This window comes from Crinia signifera, chromosome 2 (assembly GCF_055691185.1).
Source record: "Crinia signifera chromosome 2, ASM5569118v1, whole genome shotgun sequence".
NCBI lineage: Eukaryota > Metazoa > Chordata > Amphibia > Anura > Myobatrachidae > Crinia > Crinia signifera.
Genome location: NC_139218.1, coordinates 391,023,742 through 391,043,015, shown reverse-complemented (window position 1 = coordinate 391,043,015; position 19,274 = coordinate 391,023,742). Strand labels below are relative to the sequence as shown.

At 44.4% G+C, this 19,274-nt stretch overlaps 1 protein-coding gene across 2 annotated transcripts in view; it reads right to left on the bottom strand.

The window, feature by feature from the left end:
- Positions 1 to 11,519: 11,519 nt before the first annotated feature.
- FAM168A (family with sequence similarity 168 member A) overlaps positions 11,520 to 19,274 on the bottom strand; it is a 65,277-nt gene continuing 57,522 nt past the window's right edge. For both annotated transcript variants that reach the window (XM_083170372.1, XM_083170373.1), the window contains 3 exons: positions 18,473 to 18,647; positions 17,911 to 18,041; positions 11,520 to 14,751 (listed from right to left, as the gene is read on the bottom strand). In XM_083170372.1, the coding sequence (XP_083026498.1) occupies positions 17,929 to 18,041; positions 18,473 to 18,647 (288 nt within the window). In that variant the 3' untranslated portion in view covers positions 11,520 to 14,751; positions 17,911 to 17,928. The remainder of the gene's footprint in view (positions 14,752 to 17,910; positions 18,042 to 18,472; positions 18,648 to 19,274) is intronic.

Genomic DNA, 19,274 nt, shown 5'->3' with positions numbered 1-19,274 from the left:
ATGGTCTGACAGCAAAATGGGTTCAATCCCCACCTCCTCCACATTTGGTAATAGGGTGGTTGAGGTGAGGATGTAGTCATTCTTGACAGTTTGCTCGTGGATGCGGACAAGCACGTGAACTCCCTATCAGTTGGGTGTAGGGTGCGCCACGCATCTAGAAGTTGAAGCCTTGCGGCTAGAGCCATGATTCCCAGTTTAGGTTGGCGTATTTTTGAGGTCTGTTTATCTAGGGCAGGATAGGCTAGCAGGTTGAAATCTCCGCCCAGAAGAATAGGGAGGTGTGTATGAGGACAGATTAGGGATATGAGTTTACACATAAAAGATTTATAGTACACATTTGGTGCGTAGATATTGACACAGACATATGTTTTGTCTGATATAGTTAGATAGCATAGTAAATAACGCCCCTCCGATCTGCGATGGTATTGGAGGTTTTTACTGCAAGTGAGGCCCTAGTTAGTATTGCTAAACCTCTAGCCTTGGAGGTGTAAGGTGCTGAGGCCTGTACCCTCCAACCAAGCATGGAAAGTTTCAGCGTTTCTGACTCTGTAAGGTGTGTTTCCTGGAGGTATGCAACATCTACATGCAGTTTATTGAGATACAAAAGGATCTTCTTTCATTTACATGGAGAGTTGATACCCCCTACATTCCATGAGCCTAGTTTAACAGACATAGATGCATCTCACATGGATATTGCGCAGGTAGTAGATAATACTCACAAACTTGATGTGAAGTGGGAGGACGTAAATCTTTACCATGATCGCGAACAGGACTGGAGGGGGGGGGGGAGGAGAGGAAAGAGAGGGAGAGAGAAAAGTGTGGAAAGGGGGAAAAACATTAAAGCAAATAACATTTTATAACAGTAAACTTCCGAGAATTGGGAAGAAACGAGTAGCACTATGCGTGTAACATAGTATGGCAGAGATTTTGCTCCTCAGGCTTTTGCCCAGAGCCTAATAGTAACTTATGACCATCGCCAAAGGGAGGGAGGGAGAGGGGAATGGGGTGTGTGGAAGGACAAGGAGGGTTTGAGGTGTACTATAGACATCATTCTGAGAGTTGCTTGTAGTTCTGCTATTAGGCAATAGTCTTTCAGAGTTCAATAAAGCGACAATCAACTTGTAAGCTAGTTTGTCCTCATCTCCGATTCTAGTTTAAATGTCACATCCTAATCTGAGGAAGGCTATTGGTGGAGAGGGTAGTAGAAGAGGATCTGGATAGTTAAAGTTTGCAGGGGGTACATTCAGCTTTTGAGTCGTTTTGTCCTTGCTTCCACCTTTCGTGTAAAAAGAATGTCCATAATTGTGGATGGACAGCGGGGGGGAGGGGGGGGTCTGAGGCATGAGTCCAGAGTTCAGGGTGATATAGGGATCATTCGTTGTAGTTGCATCTGGTCTTATGTAGCGTGAGTATCTTAGTCACAATCTGACATTTGATGGGGGGATCATGCTGCGCTTTTTTTTCCTCTAGGAAATTTTCAGCATCTGGGGGTGTCCTGAAGTCATCATAAAATGATCCAGTAAAAATGCGGAGTTTCGCCGGGTATAATAAGGCAAACTTTCGGTTTTCCTTTATTAAGTGGGAGCACACCAGGGAAAAGTCTTTCCTAGCTTTTGTTAGTTCTGCTGAGTAGTCTTGGAATATTAAGAATCTATTCCCCTCCCATTCCAAGTTTCTGTGCCTGCGTGATGAGCTCCATAGTAGTTCTTTGTGTAAGTAGTTTAAAGTCTTAAAGATGATGGCCCTCGGTCTGGCCCCCTCTTGGGATCTTTGGGGTCCTAGCCTATGGGCCCTTTCAATGACCAGATCGTTACATCTGTCTTGTACTTCCAACATAGTGGGTAGTGTGATTCTTTTAAAATCATACGGCTCCTGACCCTTTACCGTTTCTGGCAAGCCTATGATCCTTAGATTATTTCTTCTAGATCTGTTCTCCAGATCCTGACGTTTGTTGTGGATTTGATGTAATTCCTTAGTGTGCCTATTTGACTCCTGCTTTAGTTCTGCGACTGCAGAAAAATTCTCCCCCACTCTATGTTCAGTGTCCAGCATTCGCTGGTTTAGCTGGGCTATGACTTGCAATGTCTGCAGTTTGCTCCTTTAATAGGGGGCCCATAGCCAACCTTATCGACTGTACCATGTCCCCATGTGTAATCGGGTCTGTTGGGGTGCTGGGAGCGATATAGTGGTTTCCTCTGATATAGCTGAGGAAGGGGTGGGGAGCGGGTTAGACTCACTGTGCCCATGTAGCTGCTCCTGGAGCCTGGAGTTGCTGCGCTGTGGGGAGCAGTGAAGAGATGCCGGGTCTGTTGAGGCGGGCACCATTTTAGTCCTTCTTATCGCGGTCCCGCTGTGCGTGGCTTTTCGTGCTGGGCATTGGGGTGAGATAATGATCCATGCAGCGGATCGATGCTGGAGTGCCCCTGGGTGTTGTAGGTGACGGTAGGAGGCATAAAAACACCGTGTTTTGCTGAGTTGGGTGGCCTGCGAACGGAGCAGCTCTGCCTAGCTGCCTCCCATAAGGCTGCCGGAACCGGAAGTCTTTCTGATTTTTTAATACCAGCCCCGGCTCTTTCAGCCTGGTGCTGGTTACGGCCTTTTTAGACACTGCAGCCTGCACGGATCTGACTGATATGATGGATCTGACTGATCCGTGCACGCTGAAGCCAAATACGCCTGGAAAATGAAGTTCATTTTCCAGGCGTATTTGGCCGGCAATTAGTGGGCGTATCCCGCTAATTACCGGCCGTATTGAAAATACGGCTGGTTAGTAAATTAGGAATCACCCTTATTTTGAATGGTGATTCCTTGTCGGATTCTGTCGATGGCGTATACATTCGTATTTGTAAATACAAACACGAATGTGCCAAAAATACGAATACGCCTAAAAAAGTTGTATTTTACTATGAAAATACGATTTTTTCTTTGGCGTTTTTGTCTTAGTAAATTTCCCCCTTTATCTTGCCCCGAACCAAAGAATATTCTGATGACCCTGACTATAAGTGTTCCTAAATCCAGACAACCACCTTGATGACGTTTGGAAGACACCAGTTTGCTCTCCCGCCAGGATGCGGTAGAACGATCAATTCATTTCAAATCAAAGACTTTTTTTTTTTTGGAAACATTTTAATAGTTACTGAATGTTCTACATCTTACAGTAAATATACAGTTACAGACTCTTGGCTTAAATGTTTCAAGGAGATCTTTAAAATAAAAATAGAAACAGATTTTACATTTCATATTCACAAGCGAGAGCGGCTTTCACTAATTCCGTGCAGCCAGGCGCTTGAAGTTACCACTTGGAAGACTCGCTTACTTTGCCGATTTTGTATTTATGTTTTTATATCCCACCATTATACCCAACAGAGCTGAAAAATCAAGACGCCCAAGCTGTAGTTTTTATTTTTATTTTAGCGCACTACTGCTATACAAACACCAACAAATGATCAATAAATACAGTGGGATAAGGAAATGAGAATCAACTCAAATTTAAGGTAATATAGAGAAGAAAAAAAAATCTGCTAAGGTGTTTTATAGAATTGCCACTGCAGGATAATCTGCGAGAAGTGACGGCGCCCTCTGCAGGACACTGCGTATACAAACAATGCTTATACAAGTTTGCAACTGAATGTACACTGCTGCCCCCTGCTGTACATAAAGTAAACAAACACACAACACAGGCAGTTTGCAGCTGAATGTGCGGTAAGTTAGTTATTGGACATCGGTAGCAGAACGGAGAGAATTCACAGCACAACTAAAGCCATGACCAATAGGCTACTAAAGACCGGACAGGCTTGAGAGCATCAACAGAAGGAATTATGGCAAACTTATTTTTGATCATGGGAAATCTCAGAGGAGAAATCTATTCATTGGATGCACTAGGCCCCCTTTCAAAAACACCATGCAAAGAGTAGCCTTCGCTGGTCTGATCGCAAAGTGATTGACAGGCACCGGGCGTTTGGGGGCGTGGCATCGGCATTATCTGGGAGTGCCTGTTACCCGGCCTTTGGGAGAGAGGGCTGCTGACGTCAGCAGCGGCCTCCTTCTGCCTACTGTCATCGCGGCGCCAAGCAAGTCGAGACTTACTCAACACTGCAACTAAAGGAGAAAACCTTTTGATGGTATTTTAACTTTTTTTCCCCTCACGTGCACGGCCACAATCACATTCACAGCCGTGAACATTGGCAAGGGGAGTGCAGTCAGCAGGGCGGTGTTTACCTGATCTCTGGGCAACAAAATCCCGCAGGCCAGCAATCAGGTCTGAATTACCCCCCGATGTAAAGCAGAGGTCGGTAACATGTCTCGAGCACATATGACTTTAGCTAGAACGTGTCGTTTGAGCAAGAGATGAACTAAGCATGGTGTCCTAGGCCTGATGTGCAGTGTTCTACTGGTCATGCCTAGTAGCTATGTTGCAGTGTTCTATTGGTCATGCCTAGGAGCTATGTTGCAGCGTTCTACTGGTCATGCCTAGTGGTTATGATGCAAAGATGCATACAAATCATGCTAGCAGTGTCCATCAAGTTAATAAAAAATATTTGTCTAATAAAAAAAAAAAAAAAAATAGGCGCCCTTACTTTAAAAAAAAGATAAAGTAAGCTCCCAGTCTTGTGTTCTGAAATGATACAAACCATACATTTCCTCTACTTAAGTATAATAAACATCAACTGTTGAAACAAACTTAAATAACACTTGTGGTATAAAAAAGTGTCTTAAATTACATAACAGAACTGCAAAAATATAAAATCAAAAATGTCAAATGACTAATCATTCATAAAAGTACAAGAGCAAATACTCACACACACAAATCAGTGTCTTGAAGTGTTTATATCCATCTCCAAGACACCGACGTTTGGGCCAAGAAAACTATTAATATGCATTTTTATTTTTTTTCTTCAAGTCTTGCATTACAGCATGTTCAAAGCAAAGATATATTTTATAATTATATATAGATATAAGGGCTTGCGTAATTATGGTATAATCTGCAGTACCGAGCCATTATAACGACCTAATAATTCCCCTTTATAAAGCTCCGTTGGTAGATTTGTAGACTGATGATGCATTTATTGAAAGGAAACGGTCTCTGCTTTTCAATCTAACTTTACAGATAACAATACAGAAAAAGGTAAATTAAACGATTGCTACACACAGAACGGGAATCACAAGACGGCTTCTATAGAGGCGCAGTAGGAAGATCATGCAAAACGCGTTGGTAATCAGCAATGTGATTAGTTTCTAATTATCATCCGACAGCCTTCGGGAGCGGAGGCCAATAATAATAATATGCTCAAGTATTAATACAGAAGTCCATCCAAAAACATGAGGGTAACTTTTGGGGGAAGTCACAATGAATGGAGGATCTTCCTGCGGGTGGAGATCCTGTGTGTTATCTGCTACAGATCCTGGAGTGCTTGGGTTCTATGCTTCAAGTGGGTCAGGGCATAGGATATGTGACCCTCTTTGGGGTAATTGCATAATCATTGCAACTACTACAATACCCACTCCAGCTGAGCCTGGTCTGCACAGATACAACAGTACTTGTGCAGTACCATAAGTAAAGGTTATTATCGCTTATTATACAGGCCGGACTGCAGGCACAATGTAGTGTTAAATAAACAGAGATTTAGTTTGTGTGCAATAACAAAGGTTTGACCGTCAAGTGATCACATATACTAGGAAGGGACGATTGCACAGATAAGATTGGTATGGTTCTGGGGATTGGATCACAATGTGATTCTGGCCACACATATTAAAGACACCAACGAAGGTCACCCGGCCAACTTGAGACACATCAACGGAGGTCCCCGGCCAACTTGAGCCAAGTCAAGTCAACGGAGGGCCACAGCCAACTAGAGACAAGTGAAGTCAACAGAGGGCCATGGCCGACTAGAGACAAGTCAACGGAGGGCCACGGCTGACCAGAGACACGTCAATTAAGGTCTCCGGCCAATCTGAGACACATCAATGAAGGTCCCCGACCGACCAGAGCAGGGCCGGTGCAAGGGTGTTGGGCGCCCTCCTGCAAACTATAAATTTGCGCCCTCCCATACCTTATAATAGACAGTGCATGGTTGAGGCTCGCACGATAAAAAAAAGGGGTAATGTTCACATATGGAGTGTTTTTTACAAATTACGGCACACAGTAGGATAATCTTATTCAATTTACACTGCATGTAGTGTCACAGATTCACATCACACCACACACTAGTTTCCCTTACACACAGTAGTGCCCCTAATATATATAATGCCAACAGTAATAGTGCCTTTTACATATAATGCCCACAGTAATGCTACTTATACATAATGCCGCTTACACATAATGACCAGAGTAGTGTAGGTTACACATAGAGGGTTATTCTGGTTCACTCGCATAGGCAAATTCACTGTCTAATGGACAAAACCATGTGCATTGCAGGTGGGGCAGATGTAACAAGTGCAGAGAGAGTTAGATTTGGGTGTTATATTGTTTCTGTGCAGGGTAAATGCTGGCTGCTTTATTTTTACACTGCAATATAGATATCAGTTTGTCCATATTTGCCTTTGCGAGTGAACCAGAAAAACTCCCATAATGTCCCCAGAAGCGCCCCCTTACACAATGCGTAGTTGCGCTGTCACAATGCCCATAGTGCCCAATACACATAATGCACAAAGTAGTGACACTTATACATAATGCCCATAGTGCCTCATACACATAATGCCCAGAGTAGCGCACTTGTATAATGTACAGAGTAGTGCCCATATACATAATGCCCAGAGTAGAGATTACACATAATGCCCAGATTAGTGCCCATACACATAACACCCCTGTGTCATGCTCCAATTCAGTTTGTGCTGCACCGACCAAGAAGTGAAGGGAGGGATCGCTAGGCACATATATACATACATGTAATTATGTATGTAATGTATGTGCTGGATCGATACCCCAGCGATCGCCAGCAATGAGTAGTCTGGGGGGTGGGCTTAACAGTGCATAGATGTTTATGGTGATTCCCAGCTGCAGCGCCCGATGCTCTCAGCGCTGGCGATCCCTGGGGGATCGACCCAGCACATATATTACATACATCATGATACAGTAACATGTATGTATGTATATATGTACCTAGCTATCTCCCCCTCCACTGTTACTGAATTGTAGTGACCTAGAGTTTCTTGCTTGAAAGACAATCTGAACAGGTACAGTAATATCTGTATCAGCTTAATAAAATGACAACAGCATTGTGTATAGGTACCTAGCAATTTCCCCCTCCCTTTTTGTTGGGATACATTTTGTTTATTTTTGAGTACCATACCCATTGCTGCCTCTGCTGCTCTCACTTCTCCACACATGTACTCCATACTTGCCTACTTTTAAAAACTAGTTTCGGGGAGATTTTGAATGCTCGAAAAATGCGTTGTGCCGCTGAGAGGGTGTGTCATGCTCCGCCCAGCATGTCTAACTTCACTTGTGGGTGTACCTATCGCCACTAAGGGGTGTGTCCTGCAGTGGCAGAAGAAAACTGTGGAACACTCTGGGCCTGGGTCAGATGTGGGTGTTGCTGACTGTAGCACTGCACTAAACATTTGAAAGAAAACTTTTCTGCCTATATGTGTGTTTGTGATAGAGAGGGAGCCAGGGAGAGAGTGTGAGAGGGAGGGATAGAGTGTGAGACAGAGGGAGAGAGTGGATGTGAGGGAGAGAATGAGTTTGAGAGGGAGGGAGAAAGTATTGAGAGAGGGAGTGTGAGAGGATGTGCGAGATTAGGAGAGAGCGTGTGTCTCACATACACTCCCTCACTGTGTGTGTGAGAGAGAGTGTGGGTGTAAGATAGAGGGAGAGAGTGTGAGAGGGATAGAGGAGAATCTGAGAACGAGTGTGTCGGTGTGAAAGAGAGGGAAACAGTGGGTGTGAGATAGAGGGAGAGTGTGAGAGGGATAGAGGAGAGTGTGTGAGAGAGAGTGTGGGTGTGAGATAGAGGGAGAGTGTGAGAGGGTTAGAGGAGAGTGTGTGTGAGTGTAAGATAGAGGGAGAGTGTGAGACGGATAGCGGAGAATCTGAGAGAGAAAGAGGGAGGAACCTAGACAGCTGCTGTATGCAGTAAGATGGCTGCTCACCTTGGAGGGACCAGTCTCACCCTGCACACACCAATAACCATTGAGGATCCAGGAGACCTGTGCTGCACCAATTTGAATTCTTCAGCTGATTTTCTTACACCTAAATAAAATTAGAAAGGTGGAACAGTTGGCAGAGCTGGCTTGAGGAGGGGAGCTCATGGGCACGGAATCCCCACTCTGAGAGACCCCCACCTGTTGCTGCAGTTTGAGGAACTGCTACAGGCACAGTGCCAGAATAAGGGTACGGCTTCCAGGCACGGCCTCCACTACTCCTAACTCTGCAGTGCCCGGCCTCTTTCTATCCGGCCAGGGCAGTGGGGACTCTGGAACATCCAGATGACCTATATTTGCAATGGCAGTGGGTTAATCCAGTAGAATTATGTGTCTTTCTGGGCAAGAGAAAACTCTGCATTGGCCTGGGAGTCTCTCCACAGGTTGCAAGAGGATCCCTCCCCCCATACTACAGCAAGTACACACTGCCATTACATAACACACATCCCCCCATATTACACCCCGTATACACACCACTATGATACATTACATACATCCACCCCCATATTACATTCAATACTCACATTATTATATTACATTATACAAATCCCCGCAGCTAGTTGAGTACACGCATCAATGAATTACATTACACACAGAGCCCCCCACACACATTATATACAGACCCAAGCATACACATCACTGTATTACATTACAGAGCCCCCCTCCCCCACACACATTATATACAGCCCCCAGCACACACATCAGAGTCCCCCCTCCCCCCCACATTATATACAGCCCCCAGCACACACATCACTGTATTACATTACAGAGCCCCCCTCCCCCACACACATTATATACAGCCCCCAGCACACACATAAGAGTCCCCCCCTCCTCCACACACATTATATACAGCCCCCAGCACACACATCAGAGTCCCCCCTCCCCCCCACATTATATACAGCCCCCAGCACACACATCACTGTATTACATTACAGAGCCCCCCTCCCCCACACACATTATATACAGCCCCCAGCACACACCTAAGAGTCCCCCCCTCCTCCACTTACATTATATACAGCCCCCAGCACACACATCAGAGTCCCCCCCTCCCCCACACACATTATATACAGCCCCAGCACACAGATCACTGTATTACATTACAGAGCCATACACACATAATATACAGCCCCAGCACACACACCACTGTATTACACCCAGTCACACAAATTATATACAGCCCCTGACTCCCCCAGGATACACAGCACTCACCGCAGGAAGAAGAGCTGCAAAGCTGTAGCTGGCCTCACGGAGCTCAGTCAGTGGTGGGCGGGGCTAGCTTCCAGGAAGTAGCAGAGTCCTGACCCCTGGCCAGGCTGACAGCTCTCTGCTCTCCCGATGTACAGCCACAGTGATGTACTCACAGTGGCACAGCATCACCAGTCCTGCCTTCACACTGTTTCAAACTCGGCGCGGCGGCTCCTCAGTCAGGCTGCTTCTGTCAGGCACGCACACAGCACAGTGCAGCCTGCAGAGCGCCGAGCCTAGGACACAGAGGGGGAACACTCTGATGATGTCGGCGCTCCCCCTCTGTGTTCTAGGCTCGGCGCTCTGCAGGCTGCAATGTGTAGCGTGCGTGCCTGACTGAGGAGCTGCAGTGCTGAGTTGGAAATAGTGTGCAGACAGGAGGGTGACGACATGGCCGTTGTGGAGGAGTGAGAGCAGCGGTGCACGGAGCCAGGTGCCCCCTACAGCTGCGACAGTGACACTTGAGTCGGCAGCAGCAGCGTCGGTGGAGGGGGGAGCGCCTCTCGGGGCCGGCGCCTACCTGCTTTGCAGGAGGTGCTGAGCGGGTAGCGCCGGCCCTGGACCAGAGACAAAGCAGTAGGATCAAGGTACAATTGGAGACAAACCAAAAAGAGGTCATAGGGTGGCCTGAAACACAAAAATGAAAACACATAGAGCAACTATGATTTTTCATCATGCCACTACGGTGTATTTATACCTATCGTTGAACTAAGTTTATGCCGAGCACAGTGAAATGGGCGAGAAATCAATGGACACGTTCTTTCTTGGACCCTTCAGTAAAATATAAATTGTGACATCCAACAAGTTACCCTCAACATTTAATTCACAGATCATGATACATGGACCCTCATTACATGTGCCACGTAATGATTTAAAAATGCCGTCAGCATACCGATTGGAATAACGGAATAAGCCATTATAATGAAGCAGGTCAGGGACATAGCTAATTACAGGAATAAAGTTGGAAACTGGCCTCAAACTGTTGGGACTTGGGACAAGGTTTTCCAGCTAACTGCCCTATACGGTACGGGCCTGGCTCGAGAACAATCGGGGACACTTATAGAATCCGGCGCGGGAGAAGCACTACGATTAATGCGAATGCCCTTTCCGTCTTTTTGTTTTTAATTGTTTAGAGTATGGAAACCAGATCAGATCTAGGTCTACGTTAACCTAAAATGTCCCCCAAAATAAGTACAAATGGGGACTATTTCTAAAAACAAACAAAGCAATGAATTAAACCAACCATGCCACAAATACCTTGTACCTTTGTTAAATAGCAGTATACTGGTTCAGGATTAATAGCCTACTAATAGAGTAATACTTCATGCAATAGCTGCTCTGACCGGATTTATATTGTACCAGCCTTCATGCCCCCCCGCGCCATCGTACAACTTTGTTTTCTAGAATGGCAGATCGCGAATACTACCTACATCGTTTCATACAGGACACCATTCCTAGAGGAAAGAGGAGTGCCCGTAAATGGCATCATACACTGTAAGTGCTCTACGTTACATATTGTGCTTATAAGAAGCTGGGAGAGTATACTGGGACTTGTGGTCCCACCGAGCCACCGGCTGCCTCTCAGGTAGCACAATTATTGCAATATACTAGCTGCCACCTATTATCCCTGCAACGGTTATGGAAAATGATAACACGTGTGTACATTTAATTCTCACACCGAGAGGACTTGGTGTTAACGAGTAAATCAGGATACCAGCTGCAACATGGGTCACCCCCTTTCAGAGGGGGCAGAATTTAGGGAGCAAGACAATAAAAGAACCACACGCACGATGGTCTCGTCCTAAAGGAACCCTGTATGTTTCAGGGCGAGGTCACAGACACTAAGGAGACACTAACATCACACGGACAACTGCACATAGATTTCACAGGGACTACCGCTAACTTGAAGCAGAGAGAGATATGATGTCTTACGTTGCAATTAGTGGGTTCTCAAATTCGGTCCTCATGGCAACCTAGCAGTCCATGTTTTAAGGATATCTATGCTTGGGCACAGGTGACTTTCTTAGTAACTCAGTCAATTTAATCATCAGAGCTCAACCACAGCTATACGTAAAACCTGGACAGTTCTCGGGCCTTGAGGTCGTCAGTAAAGCTACGGATGTTGGTACATCTGAAGAACAAAGTTCCAATTTCGTCTTTATTGTAGATAAAGTCATAGGATATACAACAGACTGGTATGTTTTAGCGTTAATGAAGTAGACAGTGCAAATACAAACTCAGAGAAAACAAGGTCCGTACCACTGTATAGATATAAATGTGCAAAGTTATAAAAGAAATACACGCGTGTATAAGCCGGCAGTTATTAATACTAGTACGTTCCAAAACGTACGCACAGCGTGTACACGTACATGGGGACTACACAGTTCTGGCAGCCATTTTGTAAGATGAATGAGGAGATCGCAGCCTTCCAATTACTTCACAAGGATCCAGTAGACTCACTGATCCTAGCGACACGATAGGCTGCCTTGTACCGCAGTCCTTGTTCTGTCCACAAAATGGCTGCCACCGCTATGCATGCAACAGGTACTGACATAAACTGGTTATGTACTGATGCCCATGTGCTAAATGCACAGATGCATGCTGGGAAAGTACAGTGTTACAGCCGCCACACATGAAAACCCAGAGGCAGCCATTTTGCTTTTTTAAATGATCAATCTGTCTCGTGCCTCTTGCATCACGGGCGGGCTCCGGTTCTTTGTTGGACAACAAAATGGCTACATCCTCGTTATCAAATATGGATGACAATGCCGGTAATGGGGAACTGCCACCCGGGATCCTGTCCTAAAGCCGGTGATACAGGAGGCGTGTGTTTTGGTAGCGTCCGGTAGCCATGTTTAATGTACATTATTAGATTGCAGCGATTTAGTCACAGAAGGTAAATCTGTATAGTAACATTACAAGACTTCATGATACCAATAAAAATCCAATTACATTACACAAGCAAAAAAAAAAAAAAACAAGGAAAGGTTTTTATTTTTTCATGCTCACAAGAAACATTCCTTCATCCTACGCTCTCCGGTTATATATAACTATTATGCATTTTTATTAATATATCAAAGCACCATTAGTAAAACAAGATGGAGTCACATGTACTGATGACATCAGCTATAATCGTGCAGCTGGGGTAAGTGAATCCATTGGAAAAGGAGGGTTACGTAAGAGAGATCATCTTATCAATATTGATGATATGTCAGCGGATATTTCCTGCCCCGACCGGCTTTGGTAAGAGCAGGCATTGCCGGGAAGGGCTGCCATCTCCCGGACAGCCATATTGGCGGAGCCTACACACAACGCTAATACGGCTTAGAACCGGGGGCTGCACCGTCGTACTTCTACAATATCGCTCTGTAGATGACCGGCAGGAACGTCTGTACTTGTAAGGGAAGGATCAGCGATCAATCATTAGAGGATCGGTAAATCGAATTATCGTGAATTATCGTGAGAAGCTGCTAATAGCGTGCACACGGTACAGTCTTAGCGGCTGATCAGAATGAAAACGTTTGCAATGAAAGGTGGGGGCGTATATGTAAATACAGGGGCAGATGTATGAAGCAGCGATAAGGGAGGAGAAGTGAGCCAGAGGAAAAGTGGCCCATGGCAACCAATCAGCACTGAAGAAACATCTTAAATTTGCATATTAAATTATACAGAGCAGCTGATTGGTTGCCATCACCCCACACTTCCTTTCACTATATTTAAGGACATGCAATGAGCCTGTACCTGAATGGGGGGGGGGGTGTCCACTTATTGGGCAGCCGAGAAATAGCCAGCCATGAATAAAGAGTGATCCTTCCCTCGCAAGTGGTAGTCGTACCTGTAAATGGTTCCGAGCGAGTAATAACAATGGCCGCAATATCCCTGAAATAACATTATGGGGAAACCATTTTACCTTAGGTGAGAACTGAAACCCGTTAGTGACTTCTACAGGGGGAAAAAAAGATGGCGTTCCGACGTACGTGTTCTGAATCCGAGGTTCTGCGACAGTGAGTCGGGGGGGGGGGGGGGTTATTACTCTTAACCCAGAATTCAGTGCACAGCTGAGGTAATAATGTCGCAAGGGGGAGGGTGGCGCCATGTTTACGAACCGACAACTAAATAAATACGTGTGTCCGCCGTGAGGAAACCGACAACATTTACAGCTAATACCGTATAGACTAAGGCTTCGTATACTTGCATATACGCTGCGGAGGCAAATATCCTAACGTGTGACAAAGCAGACTATCCCCCCAATAACGGCAACTGGATCTACGGTTGGGCGATCTCTTCAGCCGCCAGTGGGCCGAATCATCTTAAAACGCCTAAACACACATGCAGACTTGTACTGGTCTATCTACCGAACACTTAGGCTTCCTACTGTAACACTGTCTCACAAATACAACATGTCATTAACTAGAATATGACCCCGACCGACTGCGGCGGCGGCGCCAGCCAGGGTACGGGTTACGTTCAGTGGCGAATTTGTGATTGTCTGGTTGCCCAGCACGTTCGTGGTAGTGTCTAGTCTTCTGCCGCAGATGGGTGAATTACGCCCTTCAATGCGAGAAGAAAAAAATCCCAATATATAGAAAACAAGGGAATAAACAGACACGTTAGGTGTTTTTGTGCTTTTACAGAAATTATTTTTGCTATTACAGAATGTCACGTCTTTATAATAATCACTCGTTTTCTCATGAAAAAACGAGTGTAGCAGCCTTGGATTTCAAATCAAGTTAAAAACTAAGAAACAGAATAAAAAAAATAAAAAAAAAAAAAAAATAATACAAAAACAAAAAAAAGGAATTCTGCCGTTTTCCTATGACCGGTGAACCATCACGGTTTCGGTTTTCTAAAGGATTGTTCTAATGCTTTTTTTTTTTTTTTAAACATAATTATAATTTTGGAAGACGCCATTTATTTATTTTATTTTTTTTTTTAAACTGCTTTTATGTAAATTTTACCTAAAAAAAAACAACAACAAAAAAAATTCTGGGAACAATTAAAAAATGAAGGAAAAAAATTCAATGTGTAGCAAAATGTATAAAACAATTAACTCTTTCATAAAAAAAACAATATTGCAATGATGGTTAAAGCGGAGAAACCGGCAGAGAAAGGGCGGCCGTTCCGAAGGAGTGCGGTGCCCGCTGCGCTCGGTGACAGCAAACGTGTTACACATGTAAAAATAACCAAAACGGTGGGAGGTTAAAGAAAAAGCAGCTTTAACAAAAACACTACAGGATATTAAAGTGACCGTTGCACTTTCGTGTTTCGTTGTTTTTTTCTTGTAGACAAACTTGGTGCCGTCGTCAGGATGTTCCGGCACCGATGTAAGACTTGAGTGTTTGCATACAACGTTTTACTCCAGATCTGCAAGAGAGACACATTCTCAAACCAATGAAGTGGGGACAGAGGATGTTATACTGTGGAATGCAGTAACAACTGCGCCGGGACAGCGAGGCTCACCGTGTACCCATTAGTATATATGAGATACAATCTATGTACGCAGCTACGTTTACCCATAACCCATTGCCCTCTTCTATAAACTGTGCAATTTAGCCACACATAGGGGGTTATTTTGGTTCACTCTTTCTGACAAATTCCTTCTTAGATGGACAAAACCATGTGCACGGAAGGTGGGGCAGATGTTACTTGTGCAGAGAGAATTAGATTTGGGTGGGGTTTTACTTCAAAGTGAGATCTATATTGCAATGTAAAAATAAAGCAGTCAGTATTTTCCCTGCACAGAAACAACATAACTCGCCCAAATCTAATTCTCTCTGCACATTTTACATCTGCCCCCCTGCAGTGCACATGGTTTTGTCTATCTAAGAAGGAATTTGTCAGAAAGAGTGAACCAAAAGAACCCCCATAGTATCATCATATTTTTTTTGTTAGCATCAAATTCAAAATTTTTTTATTGTGAACAGACTACACAGAAGTAGAATATTATCCCACACAGGTAAACAGATTTTGGTTTACAACAAATATATATATATAAAAATAGTTTGCATTCTTCCTTCTATACAAATGAAACGGTATCATTTATTCAGATACACTCAATGGAATAGTGTTGTACAACTCAATCAAAAGCCGTTAACAACTTGTGTGTTTCCCTTAGATGCCTAAACTAATGGTCTTGCAGTCTGGATACACTCTGTCAGGGTCTGCAAGGATTTGGTGATTGGGTAAATGGGATGGTATTGTAATATTCTATCATTTGCCCTTGTAGAAACTGTGAGCAGTGGTTTGTGAATATTATTATTGATAATAAAAAATATTTTCTTTTAAATCAATTGTTTTTTTTTCTCCATTTTTATTGTTCCCCTTATACCCCATTCACACCAAAATTCCAACCCGGGAATCTGATTCCAGGGACATTCCCGGGTTGGGCCCCATTTACACCTGTTTTTGAAGCAGGGACATCACATGTCGGCACCTTTCATTCTGAACCCGGGATGGGCCTGCATCATTAGAGAGAGGAAGGGGAGAGGGAGAGCGGAGCCCAGCCCAGGGCCGCGCACCCTCATGTGAGGGGGCACACAGCAACTCAGTCCCCTGCAGTAACCTGGTGGCTTCAGCACACAGCAGCTCCGTCCGCAGCAGTCACCGGCAGGTACCCCCAGCGGCGGACACCGTGCAGCACTCTCTTACAGCACCGCGGCCAGTCACATGCAAGCCGGGTTAGTACCTTTCACACTGGATTGTATCCCGGGAGCAACCCTGGTAGCTAGCAGGGTTATTCTGGCCCGAGACCCTTTCACACCAGTGCTACACCCGGGTTGTTCCTGGGCTAACCCGGGTAATTTGGCTGGTGTGATGGGAGTATTATAAATTCCTCCACGAATTGCAGCTCTTAGTATTAGTCTTGTTTTTTCAACATCATACAAAAGATCTGTTTTATTGGTATTTTATATTTATTGTTTAGTTGTGGGATGTCTGGTTTTTGTTCTCACTTTTGTCTCAGAATATTTTTTATTTTATTCCCTTTTCACTTTTAGCGTTATTGGTTATTTATTGTTTTAGTTCTTAGTTATACTGCATCTTGTAAACGTTAAAAAAAATGTATATACTCATATATATATATATTTCATAAATAACAGTTTCTTATATAGCGCACACATATTCTGCAGCGCTTTACAGATAATATTTGCACACTCACATCAGTCACTGCCCCAGTGGAGCTTACAATCTATATTCCCTACCACATGTACACGCACACACAGGGTTAATTTTGTTGGAAGCCAATTGACCTACCAATATATTTTTGGATGGTGGGAGGAAACCGGAGTAAACCCACGCAAGCACGGGGAGAACATACAAACTCCGCATAGTTTGGGCCATGGCGGGTATCAAACCCATGACCTCAGCGCTGTGAGGCAGTAATGCGAACCATTACACCATCCGTGATATTTATTACTAATAAGGACATTGTCTATGTATTTTCATATACTTTATTACAGTGAGGCCCACACCTGGCTTGTACTGCTTATATTGTTTGCAGAATTTAAATAAAATGGCCCAACTATTATCTAGCACTTCAGTTATCGTTAAGCATTCTCGCTTAGCCCGTGGTCACATGGAGAAATGCGTTGCTATGGTTTTGTAATGTCTACACCTATTTCTGCCTTAAATATGCTTTAAAGTTATGACGAGATACGCTTTACTTCCTGATATTACATTTACGTTTAGTTATTACATTTACGTTTGGATGTTATTTATTAAATGTTACATTTATACTATTTTATGGTTGCGTTCTCTAGATTTTTATAACCCTAATTAGAGTGTCATTGCGGACGTCAGGACAAAGTGGTTTATGGTTTTCTGTTGTACACGGATAATCCTTACACGCACATTTATTTGACGTACTACGCCGCCATATATTATCTTCTTTTTACACATATCCATTGGAGCATAGACTTGCTATTGAAAGCTGGTCTACATCTTGGGAATGAGGACATCCTACAGGCTCGCCAGGCCACATGGGAATCTTCTAGCAGTGGTCTGTCTTTTGCTGACATTTTTTTCTTGAATAGCATTTTATTCGCAAAAGTGAGGGAATAGGACGCACAAGCAGCCTCTGCTGATACGCAGCATGTCTGTATTCATTGTGTGACTGCAGCTGCACCTGTATAGAAAACTCTATGTTTTCCAGGAAACCACTAACGTTGCATTCCTTATGCAGATACAGCGACAGTCACACACTGAATATAGGACATGACACATATTTTAATCAGCAGAAGCTGCTTGTGTTTCCTATTCGATCTCTTTTGCAAATTAGATTTAGTTAGGAGGGGGAAAAAAACGCCCAGCGCTACGTCACGTGGACCTCACGTGTTATGTATAACTCAACTTGTATCGCATGGAGGATAGATGTGGACACATCTGTATACACACATAAAACATGTATTAAGAACAAGGCTTAATTGAGGAAGAATCAGGATAAATTTGAGCATGCTTGCAGTTCACTGGACATCCACAAGAGGTCTCCCTAGCATAACCATTGCACCTTGTTGTTACTATACTCACATAGACAGGCGGGAGGGTTTACCAGTGGGGGGGTACGTAGCTGTATGTTGGGGTGCCTTGAGCTCTGTACGTTGGCACAGAGACTGGGTGTGCTCCGATGGCGGTGTGCTGTGGTGTAGACAGCAGCGTACCTGTCAAGACACAGAAGGGTGTTATATGACCATAACAAGCTGACTGAACCTAGAAATACAATTAACACTGAAAACATATCTCCGCAGGGCTGGGGCACATTCACCTGATCTTCCGGAGGAGCGCAAGACATTATGAAAATATATTTTACAAAATCCACATTTTATTTGTGGCGAGCCCCCAAAGTTCTCTAGCGCGATCACTTGCGGCAATGCGCATATAAGTGGTTTAACACAGAATGCTGGGACTTCTAGTACCAAGCGCATGGCTAGGAATGCCTACTAAGAAAATCATCCACGGAAGTGATTATTGATCAGACTGGTCTCAGTCACGCTCTAAGTCCGCTGCCCTCTAGTGGTCACCAGTGTTCAGACAAGTGTCCACCACTACAAGATAAAAGCACTCTGGGTTCTATACACCGCTGGAAGTTTACCTGCAGACATTGCCATGGTGGTTCCAGCGACCATGCCCATCGCAACACTGTTGGTTCGTGGCGCAGCTACAGGAGCTGGGTAGATGGCAGAGGGAATGCTGTTTGGTTGTACCACAGTGGTGTGATGGATGACGTGAGGCTGTGCTGCGTAGACAGGCTGAGTATAGTACGCACCCTGTGGAGGAGACGTGACAGGTCGGTTAGACATAAGGTTGGACATAATAAGACGACATTACACCAAGTAAAGGCAAAGACAAAAGTTCCAAATTCACACATATATATAACATACATAGTTAGCTATATTAATCCCTTTTGCAGATTCACTGGGGTGCAGTATGTACTAAAGGACTGAGTTCCTGATTCAGACCTGCTCTCTGGTCTGGTCTTGTTCGGACCCCAGAGAGCAGGTAAATGCTAAACCGCCAAGCAAAAAGGTCTGAACTTGCGGTACACAAAGGGTCTAATTCAGGAGTGGTTGTTCTTGCTGCTGCCGTTGCTAATATGGGAGAAGCTATCCTGAGCATAGGGACAGCCACTGCAATGGCGTCATTTCCCATACATCGCCACAGATAGGGCCATGTGACAGTCGGAGAGTCTCTGTAGACGCGTGCAGGCTGACCGGCTCAGCTGAGACGCAGAGGACTCTCCAGTAAATGCTCATTTTTTATTTATTTTTTTCAAACATAGTTTATTGGGTTTTCCAATATATTCGCATACAGAACTGTAGAATAATTTGCACAGGACATTATTCAAGAAAACAGGCATATTACAACATGTCCTTCAGCATGGTAACAATAGAACA